Below are 27,195 nucleotides of genomic sequence, written 5' to 3'. Positions count from 1 at the left end.
TTTGACTTCCCTTTTTGGCTCAAATCAACCAAACAGAGGGCAGGATCTGCAAACTTTCTCTCTGGCTTCGAACTGGATTCAACGACGCGTTTCAATTTAGCGAATTAGCCCTCCCAGGTCCGGGCAAGCTCGAGACACGCATCCTCGCAAACTTTGGCTGAGGTCGACGGATCTTCTCGAGTCCTTCCTCCTCCTTCCTTTACCTACCTAACCACCATCAGCCCACCTTTCGTTGCTCAGGACTCCCTTCCTTTTTTCTTGCTCTCCCAAGTCGTTTAGCGAAAGCTTCCTCTTGAACGCGTCTTCTCGCCCTCCCCCCTCCCTCCGCCTCCTCCTCACCTCCGACCTCCCCTCGATCCGGACCTTCCAATCCCCCAAGTCCAGACTCCCCAGTCTAAATCCTTCGCTACCACCTTCTCTCCTCTTCGACCTCCCCCTCCTCCTACCTCCCTCGCTCTTTGCTCCCTCTAAGCAAGCAATCCAACCGAACGGATCCGACTCTGCTCCATCAACTCCAACGGAACCCACCCTCCTTCCTCCCCCCTTCACGCCCGCTTCTAGCCCTCTCTAGAGATCGAGTAGCTTTCCCCTCCCTACATTTTCAACTTTCACACTCGCTCCAAAGTCGATCAAAGGAAGCAAATCAGCACCGGACGCCCAAAACACAGCTCGACGCCCCCATTTAAAGTCACGTCCTCCCGCCTGTGAGTCTTCCCTCCCAAACCGCTTCGTTCCTCGTTCATAGCTCCTGCTCGTGCTTCCGAGTGGATCAATTACCCCCCCTTCTCTACCAATCTGTCTCGTTCAGTGGTCTGAATTGCTTTTGTTGCCCTTGAAGCTAGCGAAGACAAGGCCCTGACCCATTGTTCTCTTTCTCCGCCCTCGCTCTCTCTCTTCTTCCAGAACCGCACCCTCACCTTTAACCTTCACCTACTCCCTCCCAACCGTCCCTACATGCGAATCGTGATTCGACTGCACCTCGGAAGCATGAAGGTACGTCTTTAATCCTGCTCTCGCTCTCGTTCTTCCCATCGCTCGACCTCGCTCCCTCCCGTCGGTCGTCGTTCGAGCTCACCTTTCAAACAAAGTCGCTGACTCTCCCATCCCTTCCTTCCTTCTCCCCTTCATCTTCTCTCCACTCTCTTTCTTGACCTCTCACAGTACTCCTCTGCGATAAACCTGCCCTCTCCGTTCAAAGGTGGCTTCGGAAACCTCTCTCTCGTCGACATCCCAACTCCCTGGGTCCTCGCGACGTTCTTCCTCCTCCTCTCTCTCTACCTGCTGTTCGCCCCCGGTCAAAGAGGGTACGTACAAATCTTTATCTCCAGCATCTCCTCGAGCTCTTCACAGCTGTTGATTTTGCTCCCCTGGAATCAAAACGCTGACTTCTCCTCCCGTCCCGCTCGACCTCCTCCTCTGCAGATCGTCCTCTCTCTCGAGTTCCTCCGGCTCCTCCGTTCTCCCCTTCCACTCCACAAAACCCTTCAACGCCTTCCCTTCCCCACCAGCCTCCCCTACAACCCTCAAAGCCCACACCTACTCCCCTCCCGACTCTCCAACTCGACACAAGGGTCGTCGTCCGTACGGCGCGACGCACGGCAGGCGTTGGTCGACAGGGAAGGATCTCGTCAGGGAGATGGAGGAGCTGAGCGAGTGTGCAGAGGAGCTGATGATGGGGGACGTAGCACCGGTGGTGAACGAGAAGATTGGGTGGCCGGTAAACGAGTCGACGACTTCGAACATTCCTGGAACGATCTCGCCTCGTCGGAGGAGTGAAGGCGACCAGGAGTGCTAGCGTTTACTTTTTTCTTCTTGATTTCTTTTCGTTCGAGGGTTTTTGGATCTGGCATCGTTCCTTATTCGTTTCCTAGATTTGTACTTGTTTTGTTCCGTCCGTCTTTGTTGCTCGCTCGTCGCTGCTGTTTTTTGCTCCGCTTTGAACCTTCTTATGTCTGTCTGTTTAAGTAGCAGAGGGAAGAGGTCTTGCCTTCGTATCCCTCGTTATATGTTCCAATCCAAAATATGTGTTCTCTCATTCTTCAGCTCTTTCTTTTTTCAAAATGAAGGGAAAGAAGAGGACAAGAGGAGCGAGATGAAAGGAGGATCGAAAGAGGATCGATCTGAAAGGTTAAAAGCTCACACCCTTCCCTTCGCCTACACGCTCCCGCCTCGTTCGAAAGCAAGTCGGAACTAGGGCGGTTTCCTTTGGGACTCTCAACGACGTCTGAGGAGGAAGGATCGACGCTGGCTTCGAGGTCGCGCGACCCAACGACGACGCGTCTTCGAATCTCTCCACATCATCCGACCGCCATCTTCTCCCGTCCTATTCATTACTCAAGCGACCATCTCCCTCCCCAAGTCGTTCTCGCTCTCTGTCTGCCAGTCATACTGAAGAAGCAAAAGGATTGTGTCGCATCGATTGAGAAACGACGCGTCGTCAAAAAGTGGAGACAGAGGGCGCGATCTAGTAAGGGTAGGATGCCAAGACTCAAAGCAAGTAGATAGGCGAAAGAAAAATAGTGGGAGCAAACGGGACACCAAAGGGGAGCAAGATAATCGAAGATGTGAGAGCAGAAGAGCATCTAGGCTGAAGGAGAAGGACGAGCGAGCGTCGAACGAAGAAGGATGACGAGGGTAAAACGAACGGGATTAAACAAAAAGGCAGAAGAAAAGAAGAGGGAGAAGATAAGGGAGGCATAGGAGAATATATTAGGGGAGTGGGGAAGGCAGAAGGACGTGTTTACCAGGTCGGGTGGGAATTACAAGGTGCTCGACATGAGGACGAGCGAGGGAGAGGGAGACGAGAAGGGATATGCAAAGTGAGCAAGTGGTACAACACGGATATGTGCGCGAAAAAAGAGAATATGCAAGGGTCGAAGCAAGAAGATCCAAAAGAGAAGCGGGACGCGTGACGAGAGAGTGAGGAGCGGGAGCGGGAGCGGGACGTGCTCATGGATGATCTGGGTGATCCTCGATGAGGTACTCTGCTGCTGAAGGGTCGTCTGCGAGGAGTCGAGCCCACTCGAGGTAGAGTCGGAACATGTAGGCGGTCTGAGGCAAGGAAAGCGAGGAAGAGAGTTAGTTTGAGGAACGAGAAGGGCAAAGACGACGAGCGAACGCACCATATCCTCCCTCCTCCAGTGAGTCAGACTCCACTCCCTCCCAGCCTCAGCGATGGCTCGAGCAATGTCGTTCTCTCCTGGATGGAGATCTCGGTCTCCTTGGAACTGCACAAGTCACGAACGAAACGCGTCGAAAAGAGTCAGCTTCGATCTCGTTGCTCGCTCGAGAGGTGAGGAAGGAAAGAGGGAAAGAAAGGACTCACGAAGGACATGATGTCGTAGATATCATCGTAGTCGACCTTGACGGGGACGTAGTGAACCCAAGGCTGGATACGATCGTTCCACCACTCGGGGTAGATGGTCGATTTGAGAACGAGAGCGTTCGAGTTGAGGAGTCGTTTGAATCGAGCTGACCAGGCGTTTCCGTCCTGTAGGGTGAGACGGAAGGAGAGAGTCAGCTCAGATAGGATAAAGGAGCGAGATAAGGGAAAGTGGGAGAAAGGAAGAGGAGAAGAGGGACATCGATGGAGGAAGACTCACGATATCGAGGATGTATTTGTAGTGGTTCTCGTGATCGAAGGTAGTGACCGGTCTGAAGGTGAGCTCTCGAGTGACGTCGTCGCCTGAGTGAAAGATGAAGGGAAACGAAAACGAGGTCAGCTCGACGGCAAGAAGAGAGCGTCGAAGATCGACGAGGTCGAGAAAGAAGGAGAGAGAGCAGGAACGAACAAGTTCCGTCTTCCTGGTCGCATTCTGCAGGGCCGAAAAAAAAGAGGAAGGTCAGACCCGGTCGCGTCGAGACCAAAGCCGGCCGAAGGGACGTGGAGGAAGAAGAGAGAGAAAGGAAAGGATCGAGGACTCACGAATCGGGTCGTAGGCCAACCCAACATCTAACAGCCTCTCGTTCAGCTGCCCCTGCTGCACCCCGAGCAACACATCCTCCATGCTCAAATCCACCTTACTTCCAAACGTCTTCCTCTTTTCCCTCTCCTGCTCCTCCCTTCGAACTCGACTCCTCCTTCGATCGGCACCCTCCCTCTCCTCCTCCGCCTCGTCCGATCGACCTCCGTCCCCACCGTCGTTGTTGGAGTTGGCTGCGAGAGCAGAAAGAGCGAGAGCGATTGTTCGAGGTGGAGGGATGACTTCGACGATGTTTTCGAGGTGGTAGGAAGCGAGTCGAGCGAGACGAGCTCGATGGGAGGATCGCCAGGGAGTGAGGGAGGTGTACTGCATTCCGGTGTTTCGACCTCGCTAAAAAAAAGCCACGAACGAGCAAGAGACGAATAGGTCAGCGAGAGAAAGAAGGACGACCGAGCGAGTAGGTCGGAACGAGAACGACGCGTCGACGAAGAGCCCATCTGGACCTCGAGGCTCTCCCTCTCGAAGATAGATCGAAGATGGACTCACCCAAAGCAGCCTTCCCTCCTCCTTCTCATTCCAATGCAATGCTCCCTCAGGCTCACTCCACTGCTCGATCGGAATCACCAAGATATCCGAGTGCAAGTTCGTTTTGCTCAGACTGAAGATGGGCATCAAGACCGCACTCGGTTCCGGTTCCCTCCCAGCCGTCGTTCCATGCAGAGGGATGATATCCGGATGAGCGCAAATGTCCATGAGCGAAGTGAGATTGGCGATGAAGGATTTTGGCTTGCCGGCGTGAGGGAAAGGAGGGGAGAGGAGGGAAGCTGGATCGGGGAGAGGAGCGTGGTAGTGAGGAGGGATGAGGGTGAGGGGAGGAGGCGCTTCCGGAGGTGGTGGGAAAGAGGAGTTGGTGGAGGGATGAGAGTCCAGGGTCGAGGGTGGGAAAGAGCTGGGTGGGTGGTCGGGAGGAGGGAGGCGGGAGATGGCTTCGGCGAGAGTTTGGTTGTAGAGGTTGGAGCCTGGAGGACAAGCTGCTGCCCAACCGGTGAAGGGTCGATCGGCTTCGTCGTTGGGGTCGAAGTCTGCGAAACGAGACAAAGGAAGAAGGAAGCGGGTCAGTTTCTCTCTCGTCGATTCGTTCTCGAGCGACGCGTCTCTCCTCGGTCCTCTCTCCCATCCTCCCTTCCTGAACCACCTCCATCGACGCCTCAAAAGGTGAGATAGACTCACATTCTCCCTCCTCGTCCAAAGCCTTCAACTCCTCCAAATGGTTCCAGCTCACAAACTGCGTCGGAACGTCGTGAACACTGAGAACGGCAACGAAATCCGGAATCCACTGAGCGACGTCCTTGATGAAGTCATACTGTCCCTGAGCTCGAGCCTGAGATCCGTAATACTTCTCCTTGTCGAAGTTATCGTGATCTTCGGTGAGGACTCCAGAGAGGACGGAGAGGGAGAAGGTCGAGTCGAGGGTCTGGAGGTGGGCGATTCGAGCTCGCTGTTGCGTCGGACGAAGTGAGGTCGGTGTTTTGGAGGTTGTGCGGGAGGCAAGAGATAGGGGTGGATGGGAGAAGGAAGGGAGCGGCAATCGAAAAAAGAGGTGCGATGGACAGGAAGAGAGGGGGGGGCGGGATGGTTGTGGGGGAGGAGGGAAAGGGAGGGGAGGGGAGGGAAGAGGCGTGAGCTTCGTTCTTCCTTTTTTTCGTTTGGTCTCAAGGGAAAGGGGAAGCAAAACGTACGAGGGTCTCCGGAGAAAAGCCTCTAAAAGGACCTAGATCCTTCATGATCCTGTCATACTCGTCTGGAAGTGGGACGTTATGTTCTCTGTTCGAACGAAGCGAGACAACCCATCCAAAACAACCGACCGAGAAGGAAAGTCAGCCCTCGGCTCCTTTAACGAGAAAGAAGCTCGTGAAGGCTCTGCCTTTTTCCTTCCCTTCCTCCCCTCGCCCTTCCTTCGCCCGCAGATCTACGAGCTTCCCTGGGCAAGAGAAGAAACGAGAGATCCTACTCACTGTATATACGTCCACCAATGATCGAACCCTTTGGGAGGGTTCCTCCCTCGATTCCTCCTCTTGTACTCCTCCACCGCCTGAACGAAATCCCTGCTCTGCCTCGCCTTCTTGTCCTCCCATTCCACCTTGGACGACTCGATCAACTGATGGATAGGATGCCTCTGAGCTGAGATGTCCATCTTGACTTCCAGCAGTCCGTTGACGATGGGATGCTTTCCATGAGGAATTCGAGCTCCTCCTCCTTGTTTGGTCGCTCCTCCTCCTCCTTTGGTCGCTTCGTTCGACGAGGGAGGATAGGGAGTACCTTGGGATTCGAGAGAATATGGCGATGAAGGTGGTGCTGGTGGTTCTGACGGTGCTGGTGGTGGCGAGGAGTAGATGAGGGACGATATCGGAGGGAGGGAAGATAACGAAGAGAGGAGCGAGAGCGCGAGGAAGACGAGGATGGCGAGAGGAAGGATTCGACGAAGGAACGGGCCTCGATTCGGTGGTATGCTCGACGACGAAGAAGGGAGGGAGGTGTATCCGTTGATGAAGGCTACCATCTTGACGAAGAAGGAGCTGAAGGGAAGGAGGGAAGGGAAGGGGTTGTTGGAAGAGGAAGGGGGATCCGATCGAGCTTCGAGGTCCGGTTCTTCTCGCGTTTTGTTTCTTCCTGTCGTCCCTGCGTCCTGGAAAGAGAGTGGCGTTGTTGGAGAAGAAGGGAGATCTCGCGGGCTGAACGACAGAGCTCGCGGGAAGGGGGAGGGGGAGGGTAAGGACGGAAAGGAGCGTGCTAGAGTGCGGTTCAGGACAGAAAAGAAGAAGGTTCGAAGGGGAGATGAAGAGGAAGTCGCGTCTCACAGCCAAGTTCAAAGATCGCACAGTCAAATATTCCCCGCTTTCTCGAGCCTGGACTTTCCTTGCTACGAGTGTTTGTTTCTCATGTGAGAGCCTGGAGGGAAGCGTCCATATCGCAGAGCAGAGAGAGGTCTGCTGAAGAGGAGAGGGAGAGGTCGAAACAAAGACCATCTCTCTTTCTTTTCGAAACCTTCCTTCTACAGACCCAGAACACTGATGTCGAAAGTGATGATGGGGAAAGGGATTTTCAGCAGAGGGGGCCTCGAATTCTCTTCATCGACTCGCCGTGCTCGGCGTTTGGCTCTGTATATTTCGGACGCTCGAAGCTAGCAAGCCGTCGCTTTGGACAAAGACGACGGATCTGTTCGCTTCTCATTCTGCAGTATTGTAGCTTCCTCGAGCAATCAGCGACGAGATATCGAAAGTATGCTGTCCCAAGCATTCTGCTCGAAGAAGCTCAACCATCTTCGATCTCTCTTGCTCGCTGAATGAATTTACTCAAGCGGCGTCCCGACGACGCGCTCTCCTTCAGCTCTCTCTCTCTCAACTCTCTTTCTCTCTCTCATCTGCTCTCATCTCCCTTCCCTTCCAGTTCCCTCTTCAACTCCTCGCAAATCGTATCGACCGATTCATCCACGAAGGGAAGGCTGCGAAAGGGACGGGGAGGAAAGACGGGAAGCAATTCCAACGAGATGAGATGATTCTCGAGGAGCCGACGCGCGCGACGAGGCGTTTCCCTATCTCTCTTCCCGACTCTTCTCTTCGGTGCGTTCAGATAGCTACGTCGGCTTATCCGACACCAGCCGAGATGGGATCTGATATTTGCCGAGATTAAAGACACGCTCCAAGGCGTTGGCGTTAAATCATTCATTCATCGTTTTTGATTCGTTTCGTTCGTGATCGTCGTCGTTGTCGTTCGTTCCTTCGTTTCGTCGCCTCAAAACCTCACTCCCTTCATCCCCATCCATCCCTCCTCCAGCAAGTCCTTCCACAACATAGCTTTCTCAGGTTCCGCATTGACGATGAGTCGAAGCGAGAGGATGAGAGATCGGAAGAGGGTCGGTTTGGTGGCGAAGACGGAGAGGAAGGCTTCGTGGGTTAACCTGCGAAGAGAGGGTCGGAAAACATAGAGGAAGAAGGAGGAGAAGCCGTCAGTGAGTTTTCGAGAGAGGCGAAGAAACTGGGGTGAAGCTAAAAGAGCAAAGGAAGAAGACAAAAACTCACCACATCACCGCGTTCTTCTCGACCCTGACCTCCCCTCCCTGCTCCCGCGCATCCTTCGACCTCGCTCCATTTCGAACAGTGTTGAACGTGAAATCTCCAGCTTCTTTGATGGTAGCTGTACCCACCCAGCCGAAACGCATCGACACATCGAGTCAGCTCGACGCGTCCTTCTCTCTTGCGCTTCAACGGTCAGGGCGTTTCGGTCGAACTCACCAAGCAGGAACCCGTTTCCTAACTCCCCACCCATCCTACCAGTCGACGAGCTCAGTTCCTTGACGTACCAAACCGTCTTCATCGCGCAGAAGAGGAGGTTTTGGTAGATGTTGAGGTAGACGACTCGAGGCGTGTTGAGGACGGTGTCGTTGAAGCAGATGGAGGATTTTTGGGCGATGTTTCTGCAGCATCATCAAATTCGAAGTCACGGAGGGTCAGTTTCGCGATTCGAGGGAGAAAGAAGCGAGAGGGAGAGAAGATGAGAGGAGAGAGGGAGGACGGAGGACAAACCGGAAGACTTTGGCTCGGATGGTGAGACCTGGGTGACGGAGAGTGTTGACTGTGAGGGTGTTCTTGATGTCTGCAGGAGGAAAAAGGTGAAAACCGAGGGGGTCAGGAAGGGAAACCCGGTCGAGGAAAAGAAGAGGAGACGAACGCGTCGAGTCTCTCGAGTAATCTCCTTTGACGTGAAGATAACGAGTGTCGATCAAGCGACCACACCAGGGGAAGTCTGTTAGGTCCAAGAAAGATACTTGATCAGTTTCGACTTGGTCCTGAAGGTGACGAAAGAGGAAGAGCGAGCTCACCCGTCGAAGTCGTCACGAGAGGATTGTCCTCGTCCTCCAATCGACACTCGAAGTTGATGAGCGTCTTCTCCCTTGACACGAAGCATCCATATCTCGGATGGCCTGAAAGTAATGGAAGCACATCGTCAGCTGAGGGATTCTCGAAGCGAAGCGAGGAGAGACGAGGGAAAGGAAGAGACGCTCACCTCGATGCATCGTTCGAACAAACTCAACCGCCTTGTCCTTGTTCGTCGTGATAAGAAGGAAATCATCGACCAGTCGAACGAGCATCTGTTCAAACCAACAAGAGAAGAATTCAGCCAGAGCGAGAGCCAAAGAGGAGACGAGATCATTTCGACTCACACAATCCTCAGCAGCCGTGAACCGAAGATACCTCCTCTCCATATCCGCGTAGAAGAAACTGCACAGATGCGTCGACACGATAGACCCTTGAGGGATCCCCTTCGCTTGTCGAAAGAAGTTGGGTCCGATCTACAGTCATTCGTTCGTCTCGGAGTCAGTCAGGTCCCTCTCCTCTCTCTCCCTTCGACGCATTCGAGAGGACGTGCCTTGATGAGGTTATCCGTCACGTGCTCTCTCAGAAGCCGAAGAGCGTCTTCCTTGTCGTGCGAGGTCTCGAAAGCCTGACCTCGAAGACCCACGCAAAAGAAAGAAAGGAGAGCAAAGTGAGACGAACGAGACGACTCGGGGGCTCTTCTGAAACTGGACGAACCTTGTCCATCAGGATCTCACGATGATGCTTTCGAGCAACCATGTCTGCTAGTTCTGGGAAGGTTGGGGCGTCGACTGTTGAGGGAAGCGAATAGGGGAAGAAAGGGAAGCGAAGGGGAAGGGAGGAGGGAGAGAGAGGTCAGCGGGTGAAGGACAAAAGAAGACGAGACAACGACGAGACGAGATGAATATAGAGACGAACCACTGGGGAAGGCTTTCTGAAGGAACTTCTTCCTGACTTGACCACCCGAGAGCTTGGCCTTGTTGAATCGAATCACACTGAAGTCGTCGTCCTGTGGAAGGATTGAAAAAGGGACGTCAGTCGGAAGACGAGAGCGAGAGAGGAGAGTCAAGTTCGAAAAGAGAGCTCACCGCCTCCAGAATCTCCTCGAGGATCTCCATAAGCTTGGTCTGGTCGATGGTATCGAAGCATGATCGTACATCGACTTTGACGAAAAAATAGGGAGGACTGGGAGAATGAAGAAAAGGGCAAGTCAGCTCGAGTCGCCGCGTCGAAGTCTCCAACGGTCGAAGGACTGACGGTTTCGTCTCAGGCCCAGGACCAGCTGTCATCTTCTTGAACTCCTTGAGCCTCGGGTAGATATCGTCTGCTCCGAGGATGGAAGCTCCGAAGAGAGAGACGTCCGATTCCTGACCGAAGCGAAAGAGAGAAGGCGACGCGTCGGTCAGCTTCAACCTCTCTCCTTCCTCTTCGTTTGACCAAACTGACCTTCCTCTCAACGAGGATGCTGAACGTCTCCTTCAACGTCGCGTTGATCGACTTGACGAACGCTCCCTTCGCGTCCCTCATCGGTTCTCCCGTCTTGGTCTTCGGAGCTCGTTTGAGGTTGATGAGAGGTCGAACCCCGTTCTCCTTTGGGAGGAGACGAACGTAGGAGTGACCGAGTTGACGTGGACGGTTGGAGGTTCGGAGGACGTCGGACTGATGATGCGAACGACCAAGTGGGAATAGGTCAGCGAAGAGAAGCGAGAGGGCAGAGGCGAGGGAGGAACCGACCTTGCTGATCTGCTCGTAAGCTGAAGTCTGCAGCTGGTTGAAGAGAGGTTTACAGATCGTTTCCCAGTCGTCTTGACGGAAGTAGAGGACTTGTTTCTTGAAGGCTGCCGATTCCGTGATGTAGAAGGTGGTCTGTGAGACGAGGTGGAAAGAGGGGAGAAGAGGCGAAGAGTCAGCTTGTCTTGTCGGACGAGCTTCGATTTTAGAGACAAAAAGACAACCGACTCACCTTCAACAACGGTATCAAAAACGAATCAAACAACCAGTAGATAAACTCGTGCAGGATATCCTTTCGTTTCGTCGCATCGCCAGCTGAGACCCGATCTCCCGTCTTGAAGTTTTCGGGTTCCAGCCATTCACAGTCCGAGATGGAGAAGCCTTGGAGGACGGCGTGGAGGGAGAGGGACTCGAAGCGGCGGATGGTGATAAAGTTTTCGATTTCTGGAAGGAGAGGGCGTCGGTTAGAGACGAAGGTCGTCCGAGATGGCGAAGCGATGGAACGGGAGGGAGAGAAAACGACTCACGACGCAGGATCAGCTTCCTGTTCGCCTCTCCACCAAAGAACCCTAGCGGAATAACCTTCTTCACTGCCGAAGTAGCGAACCGACAGACCTGCTCGAAGAAGAATCAAAACGATTCGATCAGCACGCGTCCTCTCCCCAGACTCTCGACTGCTCGCACTCACCTGTCCACTCGACTGCGTGAAAGTCTTAAACTTCTGCTTCTTCTTCCTCTCCTCCACCTCAGCAGGCTCAGGTCCATGAGGGAGAACGAGGCTGTCATGGCTGACGTCAAGGGAAGCGTACGGGATCTGGCTCTGAGGATCAAGGGAGACGCTGGAGTTGTCGGCAGCGTTGGAGGTTTGTGTGCTGGATGGAGGTGGTTGGGAGACGAACTCCTGTTAGTTGAAGAGAGGTGAAAAGAGGGAGGAACGTTTAGCGGGGAAGATGAGGGGAGGGAAGAGGAGGAGAGGGAAAGAAGGACGAACGAGAGGCAGCGACGTATCAGCCGCTGAGAACATCGACACGTCTCCAGCAGCAGCAAAACTTTCGATAACCGAATCTGCAGCAGAACCGACAGAGGTCTTCGGCGTCTTGAACACGACCTGAAAACGAGCAAACCGTCCGCAAACCATAGGAGTCAGCTTCCCGACGCGTCTCTCTCTCCCTTTCCCACTCAACTCACCTTACTCCCACAACAAATAGCCCTCAGCTTCCAATAATCACACTCCCCATGCTTCCTCCACAACTCCTCCACCAACACCCTCACCTTCCTACCCTTCACTCTCTTCCCTTCTCCACCTCCTCCCTTCTTCAACTCGATCTCCTCCTTCCTCGACGTGTAATCCATCAGCGTGTTCGCTGATTTGGGAGCGTTAGGTAAAGGAAGGGAAGAGGTGAAAACGTTGTGGAGACCGAACTGGAGAGGGAAGATGTATTTGAGGAGGAGGAGGGAGTTTGAGGGAGAGAGGGAGGGTGGGTTGGGTGTTGAGGAGATGGGTAGGTTGAGTTTGGAGGAGGAGGAAGAGGGAGGTTGGAGGAGGGAGAGGATATCTGAGGATGAAAGCAAGTCCAGAAAGGAAGTGGTGAGCTTGGAGGATTGAACAAGACGTAGTTGAGAAGGAGGGACGAACGATTCGGAGGCAATCCAACAAGGATCCTCTTCTCCGGTTCCGAGCGACCAGCCTTCTTGATGGAACGAGCGTAGAACATCCGGTTCCGAGAGAAAGCGATGTCAGAGGGGGTTCGTCTGTCCAATCGTCAACGAAAGCGGTCGATCAGTACTCCTCGGCCTGTTCTCGTGTTCCTCCCTTGACGCGTAGAACGCACCTCGGGACCTTCTCCCTCCTCGACAATGGACTCTTCTTCTTCGTCTTCTCCTCCTTCTCCCTCACCGCCACCACCGCCATCTTTTCCTCCATCGACATCGACAACTCCATCTCCACATCCGCATCCAGCATTTCAGCGTCCTCCTCCTCCTCGACCTCCCCTGGCGTTGAGACCTTGGGTTTGGGTTTGGTTCTTTTCCTCTTCTTCTTCTTGAGATCCAAGGGTCCCCAGTACTCTAGTTCCTCCTGTTCGTCTCGTTTCCTCTTCGAAGTAAGGGACGAAGAGGAAGCGACGACGGGTTTGAGATCAATCATCGGCGTTCCAGTGATCTGAGAGAAGCATTCGTTCGGTAAGGGCAGGAAGATGGAAGTGGAAGTGAGGAGGTGGTAGAAGGGTCCGGGTCCAATTCTACGATGAAGAAGGAGGAGCTGGTCAGCTCAAGGGAGACGCGACGAGTCGAGGAGTTGGTCGAGCTCACCTCTCGAGAAGCAGCGCCCAAGTTCGTTTAGAGAAGACGGAGCTGTTGTTGGTGTTGAGATGTTTGCTGTAGATTCCGGGACGTTGAACATTGTAGGTTGGATGGGAGTTGCCGGCGAGCTTGCAAAAACAACGAAGAGAAAGAGGTGAGCTTCGAGGAGAGGAGAGGAGGAAAGGAGAGTTGAGCTCACGGAATACCCATAAGCTGAAGACGTGAACCCGTTGGTGAGTTGATTGGAAGGTTTGCCGTCCTTGGCGGATCCGAAGATTTGGACGATGGCTCGGTTGAGGATCTGAGTCGAAGGGACGAAGGTCAAAACACGGCCCGAAGGAGGAGGGAGGAGAGGGAGGGAGAGGCGATGACTTACCTCTGAAACGGTAGATCCTTGGGACGGCTCGACTTCATTCCAAGTTCTGCGTTCGTAGGATGGTTCCAAGCAGACTAGAGTTCCATCGAGGAGGTCCTTGAGCGCTGAAGGATCTTCGGGGCGGAGGAGTTGGAGGTTGAGGACGGGAGGGAAGAGGGAAGGGAGGAAGTGCTTCAACGAGGTTTGAGACGCGTAGAAGTGGGACAGAGTTCGATTCGGTGGCGGATTGGGGTGATGGTCCTCGTGGAGGGGGGACATCTCATCGCTCGCTCTTAAAAAGTTGAGATTTTGGTGCGAGGTTGTCGGCGTTGCTGGGAAAGAGAGATGAGCTCGTTCTTTGAGCTTTCGACCTTTCCTTTCGAAGGTCGAACCTCAACCACATCTCGCCCTTCCCTCCCTTCTTTTCTCTTCTCTCTCGACTCTCTCAGAATGCCTCGCTCTCGATCTCCGGATCCTTCGTCGTATTCGTCCTCCAAAAGAAGCAAGCAGTCTCACCACTCGTCTTCGTCCTCTCGCCGAGATCGGTCTCCTTCCCCTCCACCTCACAAGAGAAGGGACGACGACCGTAGGGACTCGGACAGGAGGAGTCGAGACTACAGGGACGACGACTATCGGAAGGACAGGGACAGAGATAGTAGAGATCGTGATCGGGACTCTCGGGATGTTCGACGAGGAGACAGCGAGAGGGACAGGGACAGAAGGGAACGAGCAGCAGAGTCAGATCGTCGGCCAACTTCCTCCTCAACATCCTCCTCCTCTCGACTTCCACCAACATCCTCGAACGGATACAGCCATCACTCTCCTTCCCATCACTCCTCCTCCTCTTCATCCGGTCGTCTAGCACCAGCGGCAACGGGGTCAGTCTCAGCTTCCCCTTCCTCCTCCTCCTTCCTCCCTTCAAAACCCGACCTCAAATCGTCCTCCTCCTCCTCCTCTCTCCCACCACCACCACCAACTCCAACTCCAGCCCCTGAACCTTCAGACGCAGACAAGCTCAAAGCCCGTCGGGAACGTCTAGCAGCCTGGAAGGCCGGCGGAGGAGGAGCAGCAGCCAAAACGAGCGCTCCTCCCTCGCCAGCTCCGACCTCCTCCCCAGCTCCTTCCTCCTCCTCCCATCCAACCCCACCTCACCCTTCCTCCTCCAAACCATCCTTCGCCCCCATCCCAACCAAACCGACCTTCTCGTTCGGAGGAGGAGGAGGTTCAGGAGCCGGAGCAGCTCTCTCGAGGATCGGTCTCCCTCTCAAACCGTCAGCTCTGTCCAAAAGCACGATGGCTATGGACGACGGACCAGCTCCTGTTCGAAGGCTAGAGAAACTCGGGAACCTCCCTGAGGTGAACCCTACGCTCGTCGTGGCAGGAGGAGAAGACGACGAGGAGGAGTCGTTGGAGTACGAGTTCAAGGCCAGCGTGAAAGGAGGGGAGAGAGGTGCAGGAGGTGGTGCGGTCGAGGCGATGGAGGTCGATCCTCCTACTCAGGTCAACGGAAACGGAAGCTCTCCAGCGCCAACGTCGGTACCAGCAGCAGCCAAGGTCGAGGATCAGGAGGAAGACGACGAGATCGATCCTCTGGATGCGTACATGCTGGGAGTGACGCAGGAGAGGGTGAAGGTTGATTTGGAGGATTCGACGAGGTTGAAGGGAGGAGCTGGAGGAGTGAAGAGAGGGAGAGCTTTGGGTGTGGAGGACGAAGATGAGGAAGGTGGGGAAGGGAGTGATGATGGGGAGGTGGCAGATGGGGATAAACCGATTACGGCTGAGGACATCATCGCGTGAGTCTTCCTCGTCTCTTCCTTCCTCGTTCGCCCACCACCACCATCACTCATCCCCTTCTTCATTCGAACACTTCACTGACGCTTCTACCCTTTTTTGATTCACAGCATGGCCGCCGCGAAGAACCGTCGGAAAGAACTCCCCGCCGTCGACCACTCCCTCGTCACGTACGAACCCTTCCGGAAAGCCTTCTACACCCCGCCTTACGAGGTTACTCAGATGACGGACGACGAGGTGGATCTCATGAGGCTGGAGATGGACGGAATCAAGATTCGAGGAGTCGACTGTCCTAGACCTGTCAAGAGGTGGGGAGCGTTCGGGTTGCCTGGAGGATGGTTCGTCTCGTCTCGTCTCGTCTCTCTCTTCTTCCCTCTCCTTTCTTTCCGGACTGACATTCGTCTTCTTGGTTTCTCACAACAGTCTCGAAGTCATCAAGCGTCTCGGATACGAGGAACCGACGTCGATTCAAGCTCAAGCCATCCCCGCTATCATGTCGGGTCGAGACGTGATTGGAGTCGCGAAGACGGGTTCGGGAAAGACGATCGCCTTCCTTCTTCCTCTCCTTCGACACATCAACGATCAACCTTCTCTCGAGCCTGGAGATGGGCCTATGGCCGTCATCATGACGCCGACGAGAGAGCTGGCTCTGCAGATCGTCAAGGAGTTCAAGCCGTTTGCGAAGGTGATGGGGATTACGGTTCGTCTCGCTCTCCTTTCTTCTCTTTTCAGTCGAGAATTCCACTGACCTCGATTATCGCTTTGGCTTCGTTTCTTTCCCAGGCCATGGCAGCCTACGGAGGATCACCCATTGGAGAGCAGATCTCGGAACTCAAGAAGGGAGCCGAAATCGTCGTCGGAACGCCTGGAAGGATGATCGACCTCCTCACCGCCAACTCTGGACGAGTCACCAACCTCAAGCGGGTCACCTATCTTGTTCTCGACGAAGCCGATCGAATGTTCGATATGGGTTTCGAGCCTCAGGTGCGTCTCCTTCTTCTCCTTCCCCCCGTTCTTCCTCGACGCGTCTTTCATCGACTGACTCTCCCTCTTCCCTTTCTGCTCCTCGTCCCTTCTCGTTCCCACAGGTCATGAAGATCATCAACAACGTCCGACCCGGTCGCCAGATCGTCCTCTTCTCCGCCACCTTCCCCAAGCAGATGGACGGACTCGCTCGAAAGATTTTGCAGAGGCCGCTCGAGGTCACCGTCGGAGGTCGATCCGTCGTCGGGAAGGAGATCGAACAGCTCGTCGAAGTTCGAACGGAGGAAACCAAGTTCAACCGCCTTCTCGAACTCCTCGGAGAAACCTACCAGTCCGAAACCGACCTCAACGAGAAGCGAACTCTCATCTTCGTCGAACGTCAGGAAGCAGCCGACAACCTCCTCCTCCAGCTCCATCAGAAGTCCTACCGACGAGTCAACTCCCTGCACGGAGGGAAGGAACAGGTCGATCGAGATGAGACGATCAACAACTTCAAGTCGGGAGTCCTCCCCATCGTGATTGCGACGTCCGTCGCGGCGAGAGGATTGGACGTCAAGCAGCTCGTGCTGGTCATCAACTACGACGTTCCCAACCATATGGAGGATTACGTTCATCGAGCGGGAAGGACGGGGAGAGCGGGGAACCAGGGGACGTGCGTGACGTTCGTGACGCCAGAGCAGGAGAAGTTCGCCGTCGATATCTCGAGAGCCGTGGAAGCCAGTTACGCGGCTAGGATCCCTCCTCTTCCCGTTCCGGATCGATTCGCAGAGCTCAAGGCTCTTTCAGATGGTGAGTTTTAGTCTCGCATCTTTTCTTCGAGGAGGAGTTGTCGCGTCGACCTTCGTTCGGACCTTCGAGCTGACCTTCCTTCCCTTCCTTCCTCTTCTTTCCGTTCTCTCCCTCCCAGGATTCCTCGCCAAGGTCCGCTCAGGAGCCGTCAAGTCCTTTACGCACACCGGATTCGGAGGAAAGGGACTCGAACGGTTCGAATCGGATCGAGAGTCGAAGGAAGCTCAAGAACGATCCCACTTCGGAGAGGGCAAGGACGAAGCCAAGAAGGACGGAGGAGACGACAAGGACGGAGACAAGAAGGGAGGAGTCGCCGGTGGAGAAGACGGAGAGTTCACTCTCGCAGGGTTCAACGTCGACATCGTCAAAGGACCCGCTCCCGAACGAGTTCGAGACGGAGGTCGAGCCAACCTCAACGCGTCGTCGTCCTCCTCCAAACCGATGCTCCCCCTTCCTCTCGCCATCCCCATGTCCCTCGTCGCTGCTGGACCCAACCAGGACGGACTCAACAAAGTCCAGGCGGCCCTCAACAAGATCAACGCTGAGCTGGCGGCCAAGAAGAAGGCGATGGTTGCGGCGGCGGCGAACCCTCCTCCTCCCCTTCCTGTGCAGACGACCGAAGGAGGAGTAGGAGCGACGTCGATGACGGGTGGGGTGACTCAGAAGACGATCCTGTCGACGGATAGGAAACCCAAGGATCCGGATGCGACGGATTACCATGCGGTCGTGATGATCAACGATTTCGTGCAGAAGGCGAGGTGGATGGTTACCAACCGAGAGTCGTGAGTCTTGCTCTTCCTCCTCTCTTTCCCTCCATCTCTTCGTCTATTCTTCCCTCCTCGAGCCTTTTCTCTAAACCATCACATCGTATTGACTCTACTTCCCTTCTGCTTTCCTTGACAGCATCGTCAAACTCATCGACCTCACCGGAACCGCCATCACGAACCGAGGAGTCTTCTACGAACCTGGCAAGGAACCTCCTGCCGGAGGAGAACCCAAGCTTTCCCTGCTTATTGAGTCCAACGATGAATGGGTGAGTCCTTGCTCCTTCCTCTTCCCTCATCTCTTTTCTCGAACCAAACCGCTGACCCACTTCGTTTTTTTTCTTTACTTTTCGCAGCGAGTCGAGATGGCCGTCAAGGAGATCAAACGGCTGCTCATCGAAGGAACGATCCTCGGACTGGCTCATGAACAGAGGAACCCGACCGCTGGAGGAGGGAGGTACAAGATCGATTAGACCGAGCTTGCGAAGGGAGAGGAGGGAGAGGGAGAGGGAGAGAGGGAGAGAGGGAGAGAGGGAGGGAGAGAGGGAGAGAGGGAGAGAGGGAGAGAGGGAGGAGAACAACGGATTTGCTTTTTTGTCTGCTTGGGTTTTGATCGTTTACATCTAAGAGAGGGAACAGGGGAGGGAGGGAGGAGAGACGAGAGTGAAAGAGCTCGACTTGAAGCTGGTTCGTTGTTCAGTGAAAGCCTTCGTGTTGGAGTCGGAACTTCCGCTTTGGTTCGTTGTTTTGGATACAAGCTCAAAGTACATGAAAACAGAGGAAGGCAGCCTTCGAGTCGGCGCCCAAAGCTTGGATGAAGGGGGGAAGGTGAGACGCGCCTCGCGTCGAGGATCGTCCTTCTCTCCTTCTTCACAACGCGGAAGTTTCATGAGACTAAGCATTCATCAGACGTGAGCAATAAAACCGATTTATACTAAAAGACTCGACTTCGTACTCTCTATAAACCGCAGCCAGGAGAGACGTGCACTTCGCACCGTTCGTCCACAAAGCAAACCAAAACTCGAGTACAACCTGGAAAACGAATTAAGAAACCCCAACGACAAAGAAAGAAACAGCGTGAATGGAAACCATGAGAAGAGAGAGAGAGATGAGATCGTTAAGCGTTCCTCTTAGCGAGCTCGTCGGTGTGGACCTGCTCGGACGAAGGGTCGAACTTCTCGTTGGCCTCGTTGTGCTCGATCTCCTTGATGTTCTGGGGCTGCTCTCGTCCCTCCATTCGCTCGATGTTGAGGAAATCGACGGGCTGGAGGATAGGAGGGAAAGGAGTCAGCGAAAAAAAGAAGGGAAAAAGAGGGAAGAGTACGACGACGAGGACGAGGACGAACCTTGTTGAGGTCAGAGAAGAGAATCGGGAGAGCGATTGCGCAGAGGAAGGAAGCAACGGCAAGGGCGACGTAGGGCCAGATGAGGTATGGGTCGACGAGGGCGGGGTTGACGATGAGGGTGAGAGCCGAGGAGAGAGCGGTGGTGAAGAGAACGGCCTGAAGATCGAGGAAAGAAAGAAGGTCAGCGACGCGCCCTGTAGGGAGTGGGGAATATCTTCGGCCGACTCTGGCCTTCGGTCCAGAGGGAGGTGGCGGAAAAATTACCTCGGCGAGGAACAAAGAAGGCTCGGAACTGAACTCACAGCGTAAACGAGACCCTTCATCCTAGCAGGCGCTCGAGTGTAAGCGATCTCGTAGGACGTAACGTTGACAAAAATCTCTCCGAGAGCAGGAAGAGAGTAGAGAGGGCTGAACGGACGAGAGTACATGTAGATGAGAGAGAGGGAGAGAGGGAGAGGCGAGTCAGCAAGGGGTCTTAAAAGTGGTCGAAACCAGAGGCGGACGACTCACATCTGAGCCCAAAGGTTGACAGTAGAGATAGCACCCTCACAAGACTCGCTGGTAGCAGAGTAACCACAAGGGGAGGTCTCTGTGGTGTGGAAAGGAGGGAAGAGGGTCAGCGATGCGTCGTCGTTTAAAGGTCGAGGAAAGACGAACCGTAGACCTTCCACTGGAGGATGGCTCCGATGACCATAGAGAGACCTCCGAGGACGAATCCGAAGGCCATTCGGTACATGGGAGGGAAGGAGACTGTAAAAAAAAAAAAAAAAAGGGCAGGAGCGAAGGTCAGCCAAGTTTCTTGACCTTCGCGCCAAATCGAACGCCTTGCGCGGGCCCATATAACGAAAGAAAAGCTGCTCACTTTTGCGGCGAGCGAGGAAGGGGTAGATGATGAAGTTCATGATGGGAGCGCAGACGACGATGGTCTGTTGGAGAGTAGAAACGGAGGGGATGAGGGAAGAGGAGAAGCGTCAGCGGGGAAAATCGGCCTGAGCAAGATAGAAGGAACGAACGAGCGAGTTGAAGTTTCCGATCAGATCGTTGGGGACTCCGTTGTTGACCATAGCAGCAGACATAGCTGAAAGAGCAGCAAAGAGGAGGAGAGGAGAACAACAGAGGGGGAGGGATCAGCTTCAGTGAACGAAGTTGGAGGCCGAGTATGTATGGCTGAGGACTCGGTCGACTCACCGTTCTCAGTAGACCCAAAGCCACCGTCCGCGAGGTTGAAGATGGGAATGAAGAGGAAAACCTTGCAAGCGGAGATGGACTGCCTGAGCTCGTCGACGAACTTGTCGTCCCAAGTGACCTTCGAAGTCAGTCCTCCGTGCTCGGCGAGGTAGGTAGGGGTAGCCTGCAAGAGGGAAGAAAAGAAGGTCAGGAGCCGAGAACTAGTACTACAGCGCAAGGAACCCCAAAACTCACTCGGTGCCAGAAGTTGTCTCCTCCCTTCAACGCTCGCTTCCATCCCCCGTTCGCAAAGGCAGCCTTGAAGACGCGACCAGCTTCGACGACGACAGATCCTTGAGGAGGAGCCTTGTAGAGCCTCTTCGAGACGAGGACGAGTACAATCGGCATCAGCATGTAGAGGATACCGGGTAGAAGCTGAGGTGAAGGACGAGTCGGAGGGGTCAGTTGAGAGGAAGCCGACGCGTCGAGAAAGCAATTTGAGACTCACGAAGGCGAGCCAGAATCCAACGTCGTGCTCAGAGTAGGTAGTGGCTAGAGAAAAGAAAGCTCCGATGTTAATCGCCCAATCTGCGAAGGGGAAAGTAGAAAGTAGAAGGGGAAGGTGGAAGTAGGAAGAGAGGAAAGGATTTAGCGAGGCGAGTCTTGACGAGATCAGAACGGAAGAGGAAACGCACAGAAGAGGAGAAGGTATCGCTGGACGGTCGCCGCAGGATCGATGATGACTCGCTCTCCGGATTTGAGAACCTTGATGGTAGGGTGCTGAACGGGAGACTGGTCGCAGCTGAGGAGAAAATGAACGGCGGAAGAGAGAAAGGTCAGTTTCGACGCGTCGACGTCTCGCCTTCTTACGCCGCTCACTCACAGTAGAGGTCCGAGAGAAGGCTTAATGAAACCTACGAAGAGAAGTAATAGAAATAAAGACGAGGGAAGGTCAGTATGGGCGTCTCGATCTTCGAACCCAGGCGACGAAGAAGGCGTACCAGCAGCGAAAGCCAGGATGACGATAGAAATAACAAAGGGAGCGATGGCGTTGCCTCCAGCGATGACGGACGGGATAGCAGGGATGATCAAAAGGACGTGGGCGATGGCTCCGATGGCAGTTCCAACACAAATTGTCTAGAGGAAAGAGCGAAGTCGACGTCGAGTCAGAGGAGCTGCGACGCGACGAGGACGAGAGAGCCGGTTCGCAAGCGTTGATCTGAACGTACCTTGAACCTTCCCCACTTGGTGTCGGCGACGATTCCACCGAGGATAGGGATAGCTGGAAGGAAGAGAAGGAAGAGGAGAGAGGGAAAAGAATGAGATCGTCAGCCTCCCGTTCGAGGACGAAGTCGACGACTGAGCAACGAAGCAAGAGAGGAGATCGATGAACTCACTGTAAGCAAGGAATTTGAAGGTGGTGGTGACGGCTGGGGAGGGAGCAGATGGGGAGAAGGAGGGAGAGTTCAGAGGTCAGAACGACTCGATGAGACGCGTCCGTCGGAAACGAAGACGCACCAGTCGCCTTCTGAAGTCCGAGCCCAAGGGCTCCAGCGGACTGGGTGAGTCCGAGAGCTCCAGGAGCGACGGCTCCGGCTCCGTTTCCACCCTGTAGAGAAGAAGAACAGCGAATTAGAGACCGAGGACGCTTCGATCGACTGGAAGAAAGCGAAGGTGACGAGAACGAGAGTTCAAGAACTCACAGCAGGAAGAGGAGCTCGCACGAAGTTGGAGAAAACATCGTTGCATCCGTAGTAACCTGAGAAATGCAAGAAGGGGTCAGCATGGAACGAAAAGGAAGAGAAGAGAGCGAGATGTTGGATCGCCCGCCCTTCGTTGTGATTAGTCTCCTCGAGAAAGAAGCTCAACTCACTGGCTCGCTCGGCAAACCTGATAGGGAGAAAGAATCCATAAGAGTTAGTCAGAAAGGTACGAGACAGGAGATGGGAGAAGCGAGAGAGGTAGACGCACTCGATCAAGCACATCTGAAGAGGAACGAAAATGAAATTTCGAGGTCAACACGGAGCAAAGAGAAGGCGAGAGGATGCAAGAAGGGACTCACAGCCATTCCAGGCCATCCGAGGGCAGCGGGAAGGATTCTAAGAGAGCTGATCTCCTCCTGAGTAGCCTCTCGACCCTCGTCCTCAGCTTCGGTGACGTTGATCGCCGTTCCTAGCACGTCCTGCTTCTTCTCGGATCCAGTGACGCCGGGGAGTCCAGTAGGAGGGAGAGCAGCACTTTCGTAGTCGGCGTTGATACCTGTTGAACGTAATAAAGAGCGATTGGAGGGAGCGAGAGGGAAGGATCGGAGGGAGGAGGGGGAGGGAGGAGGCGGTCAGCGACGAGTCTCGACGCGTTTTCTTCCCTCAAACCCAAGAGAAAAGCGAACTCACTGGCGGGCATGATGAAAGTGAAGGTAGTGGTCGATGGGAAGAAAGAAGAAAGCGAAAAGAGCCTTTCGAGCGGATGGTACAATCGCTGCCCCCCTCCCTCCCCCATGCGATCCTCCCTCCCCCTTCTTCCAATCCAAAAATGGACCGCGTGTTGCCTTGGCCTGTTTGATCACGCCCTAGATTTCCCTTATCTCTCGCTTCTCCTGAGCCCAGTCTTCCTGTGGAAGAAAGGAGAGACAAAAGAGGGAAAGAGTTCGAAGTAAAGTTTGCACGGGTGTAGATCGAGACATCTGAGAACAAGGGCGAAACCGACTCGAGGTCAGTCAAAAAATGTCGTTCATGGCGGCCTCTGTTCGCTCTTCTTTCCGGAGCTTTACCGCTCTCCGTTGGATCTCTTCCTCGTCTTTTTTGGAAGTGAAGATTGGAAGCTATGGAACCAGGTTGACGAGGAGTGGTGTGACCTGGAATTCCAAAGTCAACGAGAGTTGTATATACATCACTCACCGCGGCCCTGAAGTCCTGAACTCCTTCTTCAACGCCGGACGAGAGAGAGAGCTCGGACGAAGCAAAGGATTCCTCGTCCGTCGAGGAAGAGGTCCGCCTGATGAACAGACGTCTGCCGCCTTTCTCGAGTCGACTGATCGCGGTGCGTACAACTGAGATGCATCAAGAAGAAGGGGAGACTAATAAGCTCTACAACGAAGTTATAAAAGAAAAGGGAGAGTGGTAAAATTGAAGGAGGGAAGGCGAGTTGAGAGTAGGAAACTATCGCTTCTCCTCGTTGGATTCGGTTCCCACGATGGCCTCGTCGTCGACCTTGGTGTTGGTCTGCTGAGCTCCCTCCATTCTTTTGACATCGGCGAAGACGACGGGGATGTTGAGCTCGGCGAAGAAGACCGGAATTGCGACGGCGCAGAGAGCACAAGCGACAGCCTGAGGGAAGAGAGAAGAAGAGAGGGTCAGCACGAGATGAGAGCGGTCGCAAAAATGACAAGGTCGCGACTAACCAGAGCAACGTAGGGCCTGAGGACGAAAAGGAAGGAGAAGGTCAGTGAAAAGAGGCGAGAGAGCCAAAGAAATAGATCGGAACTCGCCAGATGAGGTAAGGATCGATCTGCGAGAGAAACCGCCGAACGATTAGCCTTTCTTCTCTTCATCTCTCGACACCTGACTCGACGGGAGCACCGACTTACCAGGGCAGGGTTGACGATCTCGGTGAGAGCCGACGAGAGAGCAGAGGAGAAGAGGCAGATCTGAATTGCAGAGGACAAGAAAAGGTCAGGACGTGACTCGACTTGTTTTGCGGAGGAACACTCACAGCGTAGACCAAGCCCTTCATCCTGGCGGGAGCACGCGTGTATGCCATTTCGTATGAGGTTACGTTGACGAACAGCTGCAGTACATAGCAAAAGAAGTTCAGATACGTGTAGCTCGGCGAAGGAAACGCGTCGAGCCTCGAAGGACGAACCTCTCCGATGGCACTGCGAATATGAGGATAAGAAGAGTCAGATCCGCTAAACATCAAAGATACTGAAGTGAGAGGGCAAAAACTCACGACAAGGCATAGAACGGGACTTGAGTCCAGAGCGAAACGGTCGAGATGTAGTCACAGTTCTCGGACGCGTAGTATCCACAGGGAGAGGTCTCGTAGACTCGCCACTGGAGAATAGCTCCGAGAGCCATGGAAAGACCGGCGAGGATGAATCCCTGGAGAGGAAGAAGAGGGACTAGGTGTCAGAATCGACGTCGATTGAAGGCCCAAAGCGTCGACGACGCGCTTCCTTGCTCCGACTCTGTGTTCTGGCATGGAGAACAGGGAAGCGACTCACAGTCGACATTCGAGCAGTGGGGCTCATGTTAATCCCGTATCGTCGGAGAAGAGGATAGAATCCGAAGTTGAGGCTGAAAAGGGAGCAGGCGCAAGGGAGAGAAAAAGTCAGTCGAGCGGAGAGAAGTCAGGAAGAGGGATTGAGACTGACATGGGAGCAAAAATGACGATCTGGAGGGAGATCAGGCAACATATCAAAGCGAGTCAGTCGAAATCACCGCTCGAGTGTTGAAGCAAGACGGAAGAGAGTCAAACTGACGGTTAGGGAGTTGAAGTTGGAGATCAGATCGTTGGGAACACCGCTGGAGAAAAAGACGAGAAGTCAGTCAGCTCCAGATAAAGCAAAGACGAGATGGTAGCATGACTGAACTGACTTCGAAACCATAGCGGCGGACATGGCTGAAAAGGAACAAGCGGGAGGGAGGGGAGGCGGAGGCGAAGGAGATCAGCTTCACCGGTCGAAGTTTGAGGCCAGAGTATCTATAGCTGAGGGATCGTTCGACTCACCGTTGGCTGTGGATCCCATACCTCCGTCACTCAGATTGAAGATAGGAATGAAAAGGAAGACCTTGCAAGCTTGCAAACTCTGCCTGAGCTCGTCGACGAACTGATCGTCCCAAACGACCTTCGAGGTGAGTCCGCCGTGCTCGGCGAGGTAGGTAGGAGTAGCGCGAGACCAGAAGTTGTCTCCTCCCTTGAACGCTCGCTTCCATCCCCCGTTCGACAGGGCAGCCTTGAAGACGCGACCAGCTTCGACGACGACGGAGCCCTGAGGAGGGGCGAGGTAGAGTTTCTTGTAGACGAGGACGAGGATGACAGGTACCAGCATGTAGATGATACCGGGTAGAAGCTGAGGTGAAGGACGAGTCGGAGGGGTCAGTTGAGAGGAAGCCGACGCGTCGAGAAAGCAATTTGAGACTCACGAAGGCGAGCCAGAATCCAACGTCGTGCTCAGAGTAGGTAGTGGCTAGAGAAAAGAAAGCTCCGATGTTAATCGCCCAATCTGCGAAGGGGAAAGTAGAAAGTAGAAGGGGAAGGTGGAAGTAGGAAGAGAGGAAAGGATTTAGCGAGGCGAGTCTTGACGAGATCAGAACGGAAGAGGAAACGCACAGAAGATGAGAAGGTATCGCTGGATCGTCGTCTGAGGATCAAGAATGACGAGCTCTCCGGACTTGAGAACCTGTACGGTTTGTCGTTGAACGGGAGACTGATCACAGCTGCGAAAAGAGAAGGAAAGGGTAAGGTGTGAGAAGGATCAGTTTCATTCTTGACCGGACGTGGGCCGAAGGTACACACAGCAACGGTCCAAGAGATGGCTTGATGAAACCTAAGAAGAGAGGAGCGAACGTGAAGGAAGAGGGACGGTCAGTTTTGGGATTCTTCGAAACGACGCGACGAGAAGACGTACCGGCCGCGAAAGCGAGGATGATGATTGAGATGATGAAAGGAGCAATAGCCTTTCCTCCAGCGATAACGGAGGGGATGGCAGGGACCACCAGAAGTACGTGAGCGAAAGCACCGACGGCGGTTCCGACACAGATCGTCTGGTAGAAAGAACGGAGATGAGAACAACAAGTCAGAGGGGAGTCGAGACGCTTCGAGCGAAGGGAAAGAGCCTGTCCGAGAGGTTTCAACGCACCTTGAACCTTCCCCACTTGGTGTCGGCAACGATTCCTCCGAGGATAGGGATGGCTGAGGGGGAGAAGAAGGACAAGAGAGCGGGAGGACGAGACCGTTAGTTTCGTGCTCGAAGAGGGCGTCGACCGCTGAGCATCGCAAAGATATAATGCAGGCTCGATGCACTCACTGTAAGCGAGGAAAGTGAACAAAGTAGTCAAAGCAGTAGCAGTTTGAAGGCCCATGTCGAGGGCTCCGGCAGACTGAGTGAGTCCAGCCTCTCCAGGAGCGACGGCTCCGGCTCCGTTTCCTCCAACAGGCAAAGGCGCTCGGATGAAGTTAGAGAACACTCCCGAGCTTCCGTAGTCTTTTGGAGAAAGGAAGAGATGCGAGGTAAGAGACCGAGGAAGGGAAAGGAGAAGAGAAAAGAGACGAACAACCTGGAGGGAACGAAGACGAGGATTGGTCAGCGAGAGAGAAAGATCGAAGCGTATGCAAGCTTGAGGTGAACTCACTAGCTCGTTCAGCAAACTCGACAAGGCACATGGCCATCACGGGCCCTGTAGAAGGACGGGAGAGAAGGGAGAAGAAGAGCAAGGAGAGGTCGAAGAGGCAAGAAAGGGCAAAAGAGGGATCACGTGGGTCAGTACTAGGAATCAAGCAGTCTCGAGATAGGGAATGATGCAATACTCACATCCCATAGCTCCGGGGACCATTCGAAGGGTCTTGATCTCCTCCTCGGTAGGACTTCGACCCTCGTCCTCCTCTCCGACCTCTCGAACGTCGATAGCAGTGCCGAGAGCTTCCTTCTCAGTCTTGGATCCCATGGCAGATGGGAGTCCCTTCGAGTCGAGAGGAGCAGATTCGTAGTCGATGTTGATCTGAGCGCCTGAAGAGAAGGAACGAAGAGGGAACGAGAACGACGCGTCAGGATCTCATCTCACGAAATGAAACGAAACGAGGGAACGAGCACTCTTGAACTCACTCATGTAGAAGAGAAAACCTTGATGGGATGAAGGAGGTTTAGGAGAGAAGTGTTCAGCCGCGAAGATTCTTCTGAGAAGAAGGAAACAGGAAGAAAGGGCGCTGGTCGCGAGATAAGGGTCGATTGACGCCCTTCGCCGAGAAACTGTTTTTAGCTTTCCTCTGGAGAGCCCGCAGGCAAGCGGCAGTCTCCTGCCAGCCAAGAAGAATGAGAGGAGGCAGCAGAAGAAGTCGTGCTTCGGTAACAGGTCGTATCCGAGAAGGCGAGGGAGGACGAGGAGTAGCAGAAGACGCCCCGACAGCTCCCGTCTTCCTTCAAAGGCTGGTCGCGCCTAGGAAGTCAAGGTA

General features: G+C 54.2%; 5 protein-coding genes across 5 annotated transcripts; 2 read left to right on the top strand and 3 right to left on the bottom strand.

Annotated features, from left to right (window-relative positions):
- The first annotated feature begins 681 nt into the window (after window positions 1-681).
- Window positions 682-2,044, top strand: BDY24DRAFT_382688 (uncharacterized protein). Its single transcript, XM_076639562.1, has 4 exons — window positions 682-810; window positions 904-993; window positions 1,162-1,304; window positions 1,423-2,044. The coding sequence occupies exons 2-4, from the start codon at window positions 955-957 to the stop codon at window positions 1,793-1,795; spliced, it is 555 nt and encodes a 184-aa protein (XP_076498536.1). The 5' UTR covers window positions 682-810; window positions 904-954; the 3' UTR covers window positions 1,796-2,044.
- A 721-nt stretch (window positions 2,045-2,765) lies between these two features.
- Window positions 2,766-6,620, bottom strand: BDY24DRAFT_274370 (glycosyl transferase family 90-domain-containing protein). Its single transcript, XM_076636924.1, has 10 exons — window positions 5,939-6,620; window positions 5,663-5,747; window positions 5,154-5,421; window positions 4,470-5,005; window positions 3,926-4,313; window positions 3,792-3,815; window positions 3,603-3,685; window positions 3,326-3,490; window positions 3,123-3,227; window positions 2,766-3,051 (listed from the first exon to the last, which is right to left on the bottom strand). Exons 1-10 carry the CDS (start codon window positions 6,481-6,483, stop codon window positions 2,950-2,952), a joined length of 2,301 nt encoding a protein of 766 aa, XP_076498535.1. The 5' UTR covers window positions 6,484-6,620; the 3' UTR covers window positions 2,766-2,949.
- A 7,857-nt stretch (window positions 6,621-14,477) lies between these two features.
- On the top strand, window positions 14,478-17,985 carry BDY24DRAFT_369222 (DEAD/DEAH box helicase; the record flags this gene model as incomplete). Its single annotated transcript, XM_076638053.1, has 8 exons — window positions 14,478-14,977; window positions 15,086-15,313; window positions 15,399-15,675; window positions 15,759-15,959; window positions 16,064-16,748; window positions 16,867-17,530; window positions 17,652-17,781; window positions 17,869-17,985. 8 exons carry the CDS (start codon window positions 14,478-14,480, stop codon window positions 17,983-17,985), a joined length of 2,802 nt encoding a protein of 933 aa, XP_076498534.1.
- A 434-nt stretch (window positions 17,986-18,419) lies between these two features.
- Window positions 18,420-22,522, bottom strand: BDY24DRAFT_382676 (POT family-domain-containing protein). Its single transcript, XM_076639561.1, has 21 exons — window positions 22,419-22,522; window positions 22,088-22,284; window positions 21,997-22,010; window positions 21,899-21,915; window positions 21,729-21,784; window positions 21,544-21,634; window positions 21,423-21,455; window positions 21,255-21,307; window positions 21,027-21,162; window positions 20,909-20,939; window positions 20,721-20,827; window positions 20,534-20,613; window positions 20,281-20,460; window positions 20,047-20,209; window positions 19,872-19,936; window positions 19,721-19,784; window positions 19,516-19,608; window positions 19,369-19,447; window positions 19,161-19,266; window positions 18,859-19,014; window positions 18,420-18,776 (listed from the first exon to the last, which is right to left on the bottom strand). Exons 1-21 carry the CDS (start codon window positions 22,426-22,428, stop codon window positions 18,630-18,632), a joined length of 1,878 nt encoding a protein of 625 aa, XP_076498533.1. The 5' UTR covers window positions 22,429-22,522; the 3' UTR covers window positions 18,420-18,629.
- Window positions 22,523-23,051: 529 nt separating this feature from the next.
- On the bottom strand, window positions 23,052-27,060 carry BDY24DRAFT_274104 (POT family-domain-containing protein). The gene is made up of 22 exons (XM_076636922.1): window positions 26,849-27,060; window positions 26,558-26,752; window positions 26,379-26,423; window positions 26,301-26,303; window positions 26,054-26,230; window positions 25,886-25,938; window positions 25,655-25,790; window positions 25,543-25,573; window positions 25,357-25,463; window positions 25,170-25,249; window positions 24,754-25,096; window positions 24,621-24,645; window positions 24,506-24,548; window positions 24,398-24,417; window positions 24,248-24,320; window positions 23,974-24,125; window positions 23,887-23,899; window positions 23,737-23,811; window positions 23,612-23,671; window positions 23,513-23,532; window positions 23,426-23,441; window positions 23,052-23,351 (listed from the first exon to the last, which is right to left on the bottom strand). Exons 1-22 carry the CDS (start codon window positions 26,850-26,852, stop codon window positions 23,184-23,186), a joined length of 1,839 nt encoding a protein of 612 aa, XP_076498532.1. The 5' UTR covers window positions 26,853-27,060; the 3' UTR covers window positions 23,052-23,183.
- Window positions 27,061-27,195: the final 135 nt, after the last annotated feature.

The sequence above is a fragment of the Mrakia frigida genome, assembly GCF_051309035.1.
Source record: "Mrakia frigida strain ATCC 22029 unplaced genomic scaffold BDY24scaffold_8, whole genome shotgun sequence".
In the NCBI taxonomy this organism is placed as follows: domain Eukaryota; kingdom Fungi; phylum Basidiomycota; class Tremellomycetes; order Cystofilobasidiales; family Mrakiaceae; genus Mrakia; species Mrakia frigida.
The sequence above is the reverse complement of the archived record's forward strand: the minus strand, read 5'-3'. Positions and strand labels throughout refer to the sequence as shown.

Coding starts and splice junctions, on each gene's coding strand:
- BDY24DRAFT_382676 (XM_076639561.1), bottom strand. Junction 19,015..19,160: donor TGAAGGGTCTCGTTTACGCT/GTGAGTTCAGTT, acceptor CTCGATCTTCAG/GCCGTTCTCTTCACCACCGC. Junction 18,777..18,858: donor TCTTCTCTGACCTCAACAAG/GTTCGTCCTCGT, acceptor CCTATCCTCCAG/CCCGTCGATTTCCTCAACAT.
- BDY24DRAFT_274370 (XM_076636924.1), bottom strand. CDS start 6,483: ATGGTAGCCTTCATCAACGGATACACCTCCCTCCCTTCTTCGTCGTCG. Junction 5,422..5,662: donor GCTTTTCTCCGGAGACCCTC/GTACGTTTTGCT, acceptor CCGACGCAACAG/CGAGCTCGAATCGCCCACCT. Junction 4,314..4,469: donor AGGAGGGAAGGCTGCTTTGG/GTGAGTCCATCT, acceptor GCTTTTTTTTAG/CGAGGTCGAAACACCGGAAT.
- BDY24DRAFT_382688 (XM_076639562.1), top strand. CDS start 955: ATGCGAATCGTGATTCGACTGCACCTCGGAAGCATGAAG. Junction 994..1,161: donor TGCACCTCGGAAGCATGAAG/GTACGTCTTTAA, acceptor GACCTCTCACAG/TACTCCTCTGCGATAAACCT. Junction 1,305..1,422: donor TTCGCCCCCGGTCAAAGAGG/GTACGTACAAAT, acceptor CCTCCTCTGCAG/ATCGTCCTCTCTCTCGAGTT.
- BDY24DRAFT_274104 (XM_076636922.1), bottom strand. Junction 25,939..26,053: donor GTTCACTTTCCTCGCTTACA/GTGAGTGCATCG, acceptor TCTCCCCCTCAG/CCATCCCTATCCTCGGAGGA. Junction 25,791..25,885: donor CCAAGTGGGGAAGGTTCAAG/GTGCGTTGAAAC, acceptor TCTTTCTACCAG/ACGATCTGTGTCGGAACCGC.